Source organism: Stegostoma tigrinum, chromosome 5 (assembly GCF_030684315.1).
Source record: "Stegostoma tigrinum isolate sSteTig4 chromosome 5, sSteTig4.hap1, whole genome shotgun sequence".
Lineage (NCBI taxonomy): Eukaryota > Metazoa > Chordata > Chondrichthyes > Orectolobiformes > Stegostomatidae > Stegostoma > Stegostoma tigrinum.
Genome location: NC_081358.1, coordinates 5,703,487 through 5,716,908, shown reverse-complemented (window position 1 = coordinate 5,716,908; position 13,422 = coordinate 5,703,487). Strand labels below are relative to the sequence as shown.

The 13,422-nt window shown below is 42.9% G+C and overlaps 1 protein-coding gene across 1 annotated transcript in view; it reads left to right on the top strand.

Annotated features, from left to right (window-relative positions):
- Window positions 1–9,315, top strand: part of itga9 (integrin, alpha 9) — a 389,128-nt gene extending 379,813 nt beyond the window's left edge. Inside the window, exon 28 of the mRNA XM_048530144.2 lies at window positions 7,651–9,315. Within this exon, the coding sequence (XP_048386101.1) occupies window positions 7,651–7,749 (99 nt within the window). The 3' untranslated portion in view covers window positions 7,750–9,315. The remainder of the gene's footprint in view (window positions 1–7,650) is intronic.
- Window positions 9,316–13,422: the final 4,107 nt, after the last annotated feature.

Genomic DNA, 13,422 nt, shown 5'->3' with positions numbered 1-13,422 from the left:
CTGCAACAAGATCTCACGACTCTTAAACTCAATCCCCCTGTTAATGAAAGCCAAAACACCATATGCTTTCTTAACAACCCTGTCCAGTTGGGTGGCCATTTTAAGGGATCTATGTATCTGCACACCAAGATCCCTCTGTTCCTCCACGCTGCCAAGAATCCTATCCTTAATCCTGTACTCAGCTTTCAAATTCGACCTTCCAAAATGCATCACCTCGCATTTATCCAGGTTGAACTCCATCTGCCACCTCTCAGCCCATCTCTGCATCCTGTCAATGTCCCGCTGCAGCCTACAACAGCCCTCTACACTGTCAACGACACCTCCGACCTTTGTGTCGTCTGCAAACTTGCTGACCCATCCTTCAATTCCCTCGTCCAAGTCATTAATAAAAATTACAAACAGTAGAGGCCCAAGGACAGAGCCCTGTGGAACCCCACTCACCACTGACTTCCAGGCAGAATATTTTCCTTCTACTACCACTCGCTGTCTTCTGTTGGCCAGCCAATTCTGTATCCAAGCAGCTAAGTTCCCCTGTATCCCATTCCTCCTGACCTTCTGAATGAGCCTTCCATGGGGAACCTTATCAAATGCCTTACTGAAGTCCATATACACCACATCCACAGCTTGACCCTCATCAACCTTACTAGTCACATCCTCAAAAAACTCGATAAGGTTTGTAAGGCATGACCTACCCCTCACAAAGCTGTGTTGACTGTATTTGATCAAGCCATGCTCTTCCAGATGGTCATAAATCTTATCCCTCAGAATCTTTTCTAACACCTTGCAGACGACAGACGTGAGACTTACCGGTCTATAATTGCCGGGGATTTCCCTATTTCCTTTCTTGAAGAGAGGAATTACATTTGCCTCTCTCCAGTCCTCAGGTACGACTCCAGTGGAGAGCGAGGATGCAAAGATCTTCGCAAGTGGCGAAGCAATTGCATTTCTCGCTTCCCAAAGCAGCCGAGGACAAATCTGATCCGGGCCTGGCGACTTGTCAATCTTAATGTTTGACAAAATTTTCAGTACATCAGCTTCCTCTATCTCTATCCATTCCAGCATGCACACCTGCTCTTCAAAGGTTTCATTCACTACACAGGTCGTTTCTTTCGTAAAGACAGAAGCAAAAAACTCATTTAGGGCTTCCCCTACCTCCTCAGGCTCCACACACAAGTTCCCTATGCTATCCCTGATCGGCCCTACTCTTTCTTTGACCATTCTCTTATTCCTCACGTAAGTGTAAAATGCCTTTGTGTTTTCCCGGATTCCTTCTGCCAAGCCTTTCTCGTGCCCCCTCCTGGCTCTCCTCAGACCATTTTTGAGCTCCTTCCTTGCCTGCATGTAATCCTCTCTAGCTGAACTTGACCCTAGCTTCCTCCACCTTATGTAAGCTACCTTCTTCCTTTTCACTAGAAGCTCCACCGCTCTCGTCATCCAAGGTTCCTTTATCTTACCCCGTCTTGCCTGTCTCAGAGGGACATATTTACTCATCACTCCCAACAACTGTTCCTTAAACCATCTCCACATGTCTATAGTTCCCTTACCATGGAACAACTGCTCCCAGTCCATGCTTCCTAACTCGTGTCTAATCGCATCATAGTTTCCTCTTCCCCAATTAAATATCCTCCCATTTTGCCTAATCCTCTCCTTCTCCATAGCTATGTAGAATGTGAGGCAGTTATGGTCACTATCACCAAAATGCTCTCCCACCACAAGATCTGATACCTGCCCCGGCTCGTTTCCGAGCACCAAGTCTAGAATGGCTTCTCCCCTCGTCGGCCTGTCAACGTACTGCGTTAGGAAACCCTCCTGAACACACCTTACAAAAACAGCTCCATTCAAATCTTCTGCTCGAAGGAGGTTCCAATCAATATTAGGAAAGTTAAAGTCACCCATTACAACAACCCTACTGCGTCCACACTTTTCCAAAATCTGTCGACCTATGCTTTCTACAATCTCCCTGCTGCTATTGGGGGACCTGTAGTAAACCCCTAACGAGGTGACTACTCCCTTGCTGTTCCTAATTTCCACCCATACTGACTCAGTAGGCAGATCTTCCTCGACAATGGAAGCTTCTGTCACTGTGATACCCTCTCTGATTAGTAGTGCTACACCCCCTCCTCTTTTTCCCCCCTCCCTATTCTTTTTAAATGTTCTAAACCCTGGAATATCCAGCAACCATTCCAGCCCATGAGAAACCCATGTCTCTGTTATGGCCACAACATCATAGCACCAGGTACTGATCCATGCTCTAAGTTCATCACTTTTATTCCTGATACTCCTTGCATTAAAGCAAACACACTTTAACCGATCCCTTGGTTCCTTCCCAGGAAAATCCTTCCCACTAGCTGGTCTACCTCTCGCTACTGCCTCACCTGCATCAACGCTCACCTCTGGTATACAGCTCAGGTTCCCACCCCCCTGCCATACTAGTTTAAACCCTCTCGAACTACTCGAGCAAACCTTCCACCCAGGACATTGGTCCCCTTCCAGTTCAGATGCAACCCGTCCTTCTTGTACAGGTCCCACCTTCCCCAGAAGGCATCCCAATTATCAACATATCTGAAACCCTCCCTCCTACACCAGCTGCGTAGCCACGTGTTCAGCTGCGCCCGCTCCCTGTTCCTCACCTCGCTATCTCGTGGCACCGGTAGTAAACCAGAGAACACTACTCTGTTCGTCCTGCTCTGCAGCTTCCATCCTAACTCCCTGAAATCACTTTTTATATCCTCAAACCTATTTCTGGCTATATCATTTGTGCCAATATGTAACACGATTTCTGGCTGTTCACCCTCCCCTTTCAGAACTTTATACACCCGATCGGAGACGTCCCGGACCCTGGCACCAGGGAGGCAACATACCTTCCGGGAATCCCGATCTTGCCCACAAAATCTCCTGTCGATTCCCCTAACTATCGAGTCCCCTACCACGAGTACTTTTCTATTCTGCCCCCTTCCCTTCTTTGCCACAGTGTCAGGCTCAGTGCCAGAGAACTGACTACTATGGCTTTCCTCTGGTAGGTCAACCCCCCCAGCAGTATCCAAAACGGTATACTTATTGCTGAGGGGAATGCCCACAGGGGATCTCTGCACTGTCTGTCTGTCTAGAGAAGTGGGCTGATATCTGATAACAATGAGATGGTAGGGTGTTTGACACTGTTTGATTATTGTATCAAACAATTCAGACAGGTAAAAACATTCTGAGGAACGGTCACCAGGCTTGAAATGTTAACTCTAATATTTTTCTTCACAGATGCTGCAAGACTTGCTGAGCTTTTCCAGCAACTTCTGTCTTTGTTGTAGGTAAAAACAGAGTTGTCCATCAGCATGAGTGATTTTGATAGATATTGGTAACTCCAAGAGGCCTTGATTCGTGAGATTCATTTCACATGTTGGCTTTCACTGGCAGGGGAATTGACTTTAAGAGCCACAAGGTAATGCCGCAGCTCTATAAAAATTTGATTACACCACACTTGGAATATTGTGTTCAGTTCTGGTCACCTCATTATAAGAAAGATGTGGAAGCTTTGGAGAGGGTGCAGAGGAGATTTACCAGGTTGCTGCCTGGACTGGAGGGCAGTCTTATGAGGGCTTTTCTCATTGGAGTGAAAAAGGAATAGAGGTGTCTTGATAGACATGTAAAAGATGATGAGAGGCATAGATAGAGTGGATAGCCAGAGACTTTTTCACAGGGTGGAAATCGCTATCGTGTGGGTGCATAATTGTAAGGTGTTTAGAGGAAGTTATAAGGGAGATGTCAGAGGTAGGTTCTTTACACAGAGAGTGGTGGGTGCGTGGAATGCACTGCTGGAGGTGGTAGAGTCAGATACATTCGGGACATTTAAGCGACTCTTGGATAAGCACATAGATGTGAATAAAATGACGGGTATGCAGGTTAGTTTGATCTTAGAGTAGGATGTTGTCGGCACAACATCATGCGCTGAAAGACCTGCATTGTGCTGAATTGTTCTATGTTCTATGACAGTAATCTCACAGAACCATTGATTCTTATAACCTTGGAACTGGACAGGAGGAGTCAGCTGCAGCACTGTTGAGATCAAGATCCCACCTTAAAATTATAAATGATCTTTTGAAAACATTTTAAGTTATCACCTCTGAGAAAATCAAGCAGTAAAAGCCACTTCAAGATTGTTAGTGTGGGTCACAATGTACGTCTTTTACTCATGCTAGAAGCTTCTCATATGAGAGGCCTGTCCTCTGCAGGAAAGAAATATAACTAGGTGATATAGTATCAGAGATAATGGGAACTGCAGATGCTGGAGAATCCAAGATAATAAAATGTGAGGCTGGATGAACACAGCAGGCCCAGCAGCATCTTAGGAGCACAAAAGCTGACGTTTCGGGCCTAGACCCTTCATCAGAGAGGTCTAGGGTCTGATGAAGGGCCTAGGCCCGAAACGTCAGCTTTTGTGCTCCTGAGATGCTGCTTGGCCTGCTGTGTTCATCCAGCCTCACATTTTATTAACTAGGTGATATATTTGAATTAAAGAAAAGCACAGGGATAATTGTTCCTGAGTACACGCACCATAGCAATACCTCAACCAAATAGAATCATGAATCACCAGTCATTGTGCTGCAGGGTACCATAATAATACTGTTACAGATGTAGTTCCACCATTTTGACACAGTGACAGGAGAAGAATTATGATATATTTCCAATTCTGGATGGTGAGTGGTTTGGAGGCGAACTTGCAGATGCTGTTGTTACATTAGCCACCGTTGCTGTTGTCCTTCTGAGCGGCAGAAGTTGCGGGTTTAGAAAATACTGTCTACGGAGCCTTGGTGAGCTACAAAAGTGCATGATACCATTTCTAACACTCAGTATGATGGTGGTGTGAGTGAATGTTGCATTTAATACTTGAGGTCCCATTCATGTGGCCTGTTTGTCCTGAATGGTGCCAAATTTCTGGAGTGGTGTCCTGCTGTTTTTCAGGCAAGTAGCAAATATTTCCTCACTCTCATGACTTGCATTGTAGATGGTGGATAGGCTTTGGGGAGTGAGGTGGTGAGTTACTCATTGCAGGATTGTAGCCACAAGAAGGGTCATGGGACTAGAAATGTCAACTCTGCGTTCTCTCCACAAATGCTGCCTGACCAACTGTATTTTGCCAGCAATTTCTGATTCCCAGCATCTGCAGTTCTTTGGTTCTTTTTGTTTAATCTGACTGGTTCTGTTCAGATTCTGGTCAATAATAACTCCCAGGATGTTGATGGTGGGGGATTCAGCAATGATAGTGCCAGTGAATATCAAGGAGTGATGGTTAGAACCTCTCTTGCTGGTGATAGTCATTGCCTGGCATTTATTTGGTGCAAATATTACTTATAACTCGTCCAAGTCTAGATATTGTCCTGGCCTTGCCTCATTGGTCATGGTTACTTCAGGATCTGTAGAGATCTGGAAAGTCAATTTAAAAGTTGCTTTTGTTGCACTTCAGTCAGTATATAATTATGTGTTGGCCATTTGCTAACACATGACCAAATTCACATTTTCTAGTTATACAAACTGCACTACAGAATCCTGATATTGATATTATTTCTCTGCCTATCTCATTCAAATTGTGTAAAACAATCTTTAGGTTAAAAACAGAAACTATTGGAAATGCGTATCAGATTGGTCAGCACATGACAGTCAATTTTTGAATTTCAAACTTTCATTAAAAAAAATTGCTCTTTCCTTTTAATGAACGACTTTTTTCCAAACTGAATTTATTTATCAATAGCAAGTAACTTAGTGAGCTCGCAAGTTCTTGCTTATGATATCTTGCTGTGTATGACGTTGACTGCAGTCTTTCCTAAAAGCACTTTGTTGGTTGCAAATTACATGGGAATATCCTGAGGATATGCAATATTTTCTTTCGGTTGCAAATGCTGTGTTCCTTGTTGTACATTTTCCAGCATTTCCTGTTTCTCATTTTGGATTTCCAGCTTTTAGTAAATTTTCTTTTGTCCAAAGTTTAAAAAAAACAGAAAATTACACTGGAATGATTTAAAACAAGGAAACATGATTGGAAAATGACATGAGAGTTTGAAGTCTTTGAGCACAGAGAGGAAATCTTCAGTTCTCCTCAAATTAGGCTAAAACTGTTAGACACGTTGCCCAATCATCAAAGAATTAATAATTTTTCCAACTAATGCTATCAGTGGTACTGCACTTTGATAAATTTTTATAGTTGCAGTAATATTCATGGCAGAAACTATTTATGATCGAGTAGGTGTTGGCGGAAATGACAAAAATTGTTTTGACCATGAAAATTATTAGGTTTCCAGACTTTGCTTTAAGTTGGGATCACGTTTCCCTCTATAAGTCGAGAGTGAAGCCAGATGGTGGAGAGGCTTAGCTGCTGGGGTCTGGTTTCTGTTTCTGGCCAAAGGGGCTGCAGAGGTTGTCTCCTGTCCTCTGCTCCTGTGAACGCCGTCAAAGACTTGAAGTTTTGCTATAAAGATCAAAGTCAGCAACGTCAGACTCATAGAACAAAATGGTGGAAATGGAGATACTTTATGCATGTGGAAAGTTCCCTGTGCCCTTTATTTTTCATCACGGCCAGTGAAGTTAATCAATGCCATGTTGAGCTGTAAACGATCTTTAGTGTGTGAGTACAAAGCCCAGACCAAAAAGAAGGGGAAATTGGACACTTGTAGTGGTGAGCTGTTTTGAAATTGGAGTAGATCAGAAAATAGATTCCTTGACTCGTGTTTCTGTTAAGAATCACTCCCTTTGGGAATGTTGGATCAGGAAAATCAGCATGAAGGTTAGTCTGTTCAAACTTACCACAAAACACTACAGTCTGATGGCCCTTTGTGGTTTAATTGAGATTTTGTTGAGATTAGTTCATTAAAAATGATGGTCATGACTTTTTCCTCTGTTATCTTTTCTGGCATTCATCAAAATGATTCATGTCTAATCTGACGAATTGGGACAGTTTCTATTTTTTTGTGCTATCCATTCATATTCTCCCAAGCCCAAGTTTGATATCTGTCATAGATCTGATGCAGGTGCATTTTAACAATATGCATTTATGCCAGAACCTCCTGCAACCAATTGCAATCAAGTGAATGTTTCCATTTGACATATCACCCCTTCTATTACTCTTGTATTGCCAACTTTTACTGAATTGTCAGTAGGTTTATATTTTTTCCCATCACGGTGGCTGAGCCCTGAGTTTAAACACATGTCACATAGGATCATTCCAGCTGCCAGATTCCACTAAGTTGCTCTGAATTTGACTTCATCTGGCAGAAATGTATGCAAAAACCTTGTTCCCTTTACCAGCCTTTTAAACACAACTGTGACAATGCCTTCACCTTTTAATTCTCAGGGCAGTCTCAACTTGTCTTGTGTTAAGGAATGACTTCCTTCTGTTGATGTCAAGAGGGTTTATTGGTTTGGAATGGAAGGGGTTAGGTGAGTCATATGCTAGCACCAGTACACCACATGCTCACTTATCATGATTGAGTTCATGCTGATGAATTAGAACATACTTCCAAGACTGAGTCACGACAAAATGCAAAATACTTCACGATTGGCTGATTGTAATGAGATTTGTCACAATTGATCTGTTGTAAACATTTCCAAGACTATGTGTGCAATCATCTTGGACCCTTACTGATTCCACTTCTCTGTTTTGTCCAGATGGGTTTCTTTCGGCGAAGGTACAAAGAAATCATTGAGGCTGAGAAGAACAGGAAGGACAGTGAAGAAAGTTGGGACTGGGTGCAGAAGGACCAATGAGCTGCCGGATAATTGAGTGGCATGCATCAGACAGCCAACTGACCCTGTTCCAGAGTCTTCCATATGTGGAAGAGGGAATCCTTCTCCAGATTTTCCGGAGATCTGATGATTGTGTATATGTGTAATTCAACAGCTGGAAGCATTACTAAAGCAGGCAGAAAATCTGTTCTGTGGTGCTTAGACTTCCTTTAAAGCTCACCAATGAACTGTAGAAAGCAAGGTGCTGTGAAGAACACAGATTCAAGATGGACGAGAATGGGATTTACAACAATACAACCCTCAGGGGATTGAATTCTCTTTGTGTGTCAGTCAAGAGAAACAGATATTTTTATAAGAGAAGAACATGTTTGTCCAAAATGTTTATTCCTTTATATTTTTATCCAAATGTAAATTACTCTTATCCATTTCTATATTACACTCACTGCACTGATGTCTTGCTCAGACTTGAGTGACGACAAGTTGATGAAGGAGCAATTTTATCTAAAGGTCTTTGCAGTAAGGTCAGCCTTGATGATAAAAATTCATGACCACATGCAGAGTTATCTGACCCTTTCAGTACTGTATATTCTTTGCACTTTGCAGCAAGCTACTTTCTATTATCTACTGTCTGAAACAATGACCAAGCAATGTTCTATACTATATGCGCAAAACTTTCAATCTGGTTGGTATTGTGGGGATTAGCAGAGGCTTAGGCCAGGGTTTCTATGCCAGACCTCTATCTAGTGACTCAAATTTACGATTTGTGCCTGTTTAATGGGTGTAGTATGAAGCTGCCTGTAATTATCTTCAATAGTTGAATACCCTACTGATAATCAACTACCAAGGCTCAGATAAAATAATGACCACTTGTCTGAAGTGCTGGAGACAGTGTCCATGGGAAGGACTCAGCATAATCAGAACAGATGGGTGAAAATTGATGAGGGAAATAAAAGGATGCAGACTGGTATAGCAAGAGCCTAGAATATTCCTCACTTGAAAAAACATGTCTAAAATTCTATGCTGAATGAGATAAAAAAAACAAAAACAAAGCAAGATTGAAGCTTAAAACAAAGAGGCCATGTTTAGAAAGTCTTCAGAAAGACAGGGAAAAGAGAGAGTGCTCAATGGGATAGTTTAGAAATGAAATGGAAAAGAATAGAGCCCAGGTGTTGCTAACTGCAGAGCTGATGGAAAGCAATGAACAATTATTTTCAGGTGATAAGATAATTTAGAGCACCATTGCAAACAATTGTGCATATTAACTGATTGTATTATTATCCATTAATCTCTCTGTTGCAGAGCAGTTAAATGTGATCTTTAATTTGATTTGTTGAAATTGGGCATTTTGGTGACCTCATTGTGTAAAAAGTTTCCTTAGGTCAGTGCGTTGTAGAAAACATGACGCTAGTGAGAGCAGAACTGATATATTGTGGTCCGAGTTTGTTGAAGTTTACTGTGTTGTGAACATATAATGTAAGGTTTTGTTACTAAGTGATTTTCGTGGGTTATTCAGTTCCTTTTCTTCTACAATAAGAAAGTGTGGCGGCTGGATGAACACAGCAGGCTAAGCAGCATCTGAGGAGCAGGAAAGCTGATGTTTCAGGCCTAGACCCTTCTTCAAAAACATGCATTATTATTTTATTTCATTAAAATATTATTATTTTCTTAAGAAGGGTCTAGGCCTGAAACGTCAGCTTTCCTGCTCCTCTGATGCTGCTTGGCCTGCTGTGTTCATCCAGCTCCACGCCTTGTTATCTCAGATTCTCCAGCATCTGCAGTTCCTGTTACCTTTGTTTTCTACGTTGCTTTCTGCAAAATTGCATTACTAATAAGAGTAATTTCTGTGATATTTCCAATGTCAGACTATCACGGTCTCTCAACGGGACTGATCTATCATCCAATCTGCTGCAGACTGAGCCTCATTAAATTCATTCAAAATAATGAGACCAGAGAGTCAATAAAAATTATTGGATGTTAAATACTTAAAGGAACTCGTTTCCCTGGAATATTCAGAAGAATTAAATTGATTATGCGTGTAAAGTTTGAAATATTTAGATTGTGAGAATCTCTGGTTATAGCATACATCAGAATGGTTTGGGAAAGATAGAAGCAGGGAGTTTGTTTCCATTAATAGTTGAAACTGGAACTAGAGGGCATAGCCTCAAAATAAGGGGAAGCAGTTTACGACTGAGCTGAGAAGAAACAACTTCTCCCAAAGGGTTGTGAAACTATGGAATTCCCTGCCTAGTGAAGCAGTTGAGGCTACCTCTTCGAATGTTTTCAAGGCAAAGAAAGATTTTTGAACAGTAAGGGAATTAAGGGTTGTGGTGAACAGGCAAGTCAGTGGAGCTAACTCCATTAAAATAATCAGCCTCAATCTAACTGGATGTCAGAGCAGGCTAAAGGGCTCCGATGGCCTGCTCTTGCTCCTATTCATACAGAATAAAATCAACAATGATTAAATGAATGTAGAACTGCAGACAACGTTCCCCTTGACCTGTACTTGTATGTCAGTAATGTTGCAACAATCATTAAACAGAGAAGCACCTGTAACAGCACAGGAGGGGACAGCTACAGGATCACCATTTGCTTGTGAAGCTGCTGGGATGGAGGAGTTGGGATCTGTGAATGCTAGTTTAAGTAGTGCTGCTCACACGTCTGTTCAGTGCTTCAGCATTTTTAATGATAGTTAAGACCTGGAGACATTTTGGGAAATTGAAAGGTGCATCACAGCATCTGAGATGTAGCAACAGGTTCGGAAGATGTATTTTCTTGAGTGGAATTAGATTTGGGGATTTTTATGGAAGCTGCGAGAATGGAGGAGTAAGGTGTAAGGGGTGAGTTAATTTAGTGGCAGTGGAAAATTTCTATTTCTTGCTGATGGTTGAGATGCAGAGATGACCTCAGTGGTGTGTTTGTGGCAGGACAGGTCTCAGACCTCTGTGAGGGTTTGGCATTTGTAATACCTTAGCAGGCCATGAATCTTCATCATGCTGAAATGTTTTAAAATTACATCCTCCCTGCAAGACCATGTTGTGTCTCTGGTTCACAGTCGTTTAAAAAAACACTTCATCATTTGAGCAGTTGTGCCTGAGGTTAGTACTTTTTCTTGAACACTGTGATACAGGTAGGGCTACTGTAGCAGGGATATATAGGTCAGGTGATGCAAACATTGGGGTCGTGTGGATCAAATTGAAGGTGTTGGATGGTGGAGGGAACAGTCATAGTCATGGGGCAGTTGAATTCAGCAGGGGAACAGGTTCAGTGTCATGATTGGGAATGAATGAATGAATGAATACAGTAAGGATGATAATGAAAGGATTTAGCGTCCGAATAGTCAACTCAACAACCATGAAGGCAAGCGTGAAGGGTGAGAAATGGTGTGGCCATGTTATCAGTGATAGGGTCCAAAGCGATAGAGAAGTTGTTCAAAGGTTGCAAAGTTATGTTAGGTGGGTCAAGGGTGATAGGGGAAATTGTGAAGATGACAAGAGGCATTGGAAGTTAGAGAATCAGGCTCCATCGTTTCAGGGTCACTTCAAATCTATGCAAGAATGCCAAGATTGCAGGTCTTGGGAGGGCCCCAGTTGTTTGAATCGTGTTTTAAGTGTGGACGATGTGAAGATTTAAGACATTCACTACACATTAGTTCTGCAGATGAGAACTGTGGGTAAGCATGTTCTCACCTCACTGTTTGCCCTGAAAGTATGGTGCAATTGCTATAATATTCATTGGTCTCATGTACCTAATAATCATTTAACCTCAGATACAGAGGAAAGGTTGTAACCAAGGCAGGTCCTTATCATCAACAACTGAGATCTCTGTGACTGAGGTGGACACTGTTTGCTCACTGCGATGATGAATGTGGCACCCATCCTTTGGAGATGTGAGACACATACCTTGAAGGCTCCAGCCTATTGGGAGTCTTCTGCACTGGTGCAGGGGCACCACCCTTAGTCCTGCTGGCTAGAACTGTTGGAATCAATGGTGAAGGGGTGGGAAGATATCACTGACTCTTGGGGCGATCTGGGAGTATGACCCAGGTCAGCTACCATTCACTCCTGAGGGAATGGGGCTCTGGGAGGAGGTGCAGGTACTGTGACCCCCTCTAGTTTAGCTACTGCTTTGGTGAAGCCATGATCGGAGTGATAGAACGCAGATCTGCAGGGACGTGAGGTGATTGATAACCTGGCTGTTCACAGTGGTCTCCATTGCCTGCATGGAGAAAGCCTTGCACTCACATACCTGAGACATATCAGAACACATGGCTTGGAGCATCTCCTCTATACTCCACACAAAACTGAAAAAAAAATTCATATCCCCTGTCATCTCCACCACGTTTTCCCCTAGTGTCTGCTGCATCTTCAGAAGGCTCCCTTTAGTTGTGACCAGAGGATTACTGCTGATGTGAGGCTCAACAGGGACCTGGTTTCCAGGAGTTTTTCAAATGTCAGCGGATTTGTCTGTGCACATAGATCCTGGCTGTTGCAACAACAGTCACCAGCCTGAGGACTGTATGGATATAACATGCACTGCTGCAAGTTTATAAAGCATGTGATGGTGCATACTCTGGAGTGTTGCATTCACCTTCACCAGGAGTTCCTGGAGCAGGTATGGTTTGTTGGCTTGATCTTTCATCGAAATGGCCCGTAGAGCAGAAAAAAAATTACATCATCACAGTTGGAATGCTTCAGATTTTATCACATGCCTACATTGTGTTCATGTGCCACCAGCAGGATCATTGCTTGTTATTCCTTACACCTCGTGGGTCTAGCCTCACCACCTGCAATGGATTGCATTCCCTGCTTCCACAATCTCCAGCACCTGTTCCATGTCAAGGCTGATGAACCAGAGGCCTGGCATCCCCATCGTGGCTTTGATTTCTCCCTGGCATTTGTGGGCCTTCACATCAAAGTGCAGAGTCAGTGACCTGTCAAATGACATAGAACCCCTTGTCTGTCTGAAGCCCCATCATGTCTTGGCCTTAAAGTCCCACATTGTGCCCAAGTGCACATAAAAACAAAACTTGCGCACGCCGTGGCCTCAATTCAAACCTGATTGGGCTGATCACGCATCAATTTTTGATGATCTGACAAGAAATCTCAACACTACAACAGTGGCCCTTAGCCTGGCCAATAGTTAGAGATTATTGGGCAGTCTCCTGCACTGGAAGCAGGTTCTGTTCAGGATCCCTTGACTCTTCATTACCTTTAGCCACCTCAGAGAAGCCACCATGGGTAGGTGCCACCTGAAAGAAAGAACACGTCCCTTGTCCCTATGATAGCAAGTGAGGGAAGCTGCAGTGCTGAATGGGACTGCTCACTGGTGACACCCTCGCAGGTCAGCTGTTGAGTTACAGGGGATTGACTTATGAGGTGGACATGTAAGTACTAGAGATATGAGTAAAGGGAGGGGCTAATGAACAGGGGAGGAGTTTAGTGGAGGTGCTGAGGGTTGTGAAAGGGTGTAGAAAGTGACAAAATACTATTGATGAACTCAGGAAAGTTAAAGTTTTGATTATAGTGCAGAACATCCCTGTACAATCTGCAGACACTTTTATAGCTTACCCATAACTGCAGTATTATTGACTGTCAGTGGATTTTGCCAGTGAAAGACTTCTGCCACTTTGGGATCATACTTGTCTCCCATGTACATGCTGGAACTTTCCATTCCTGATCAAAATGGAAGTAAGCA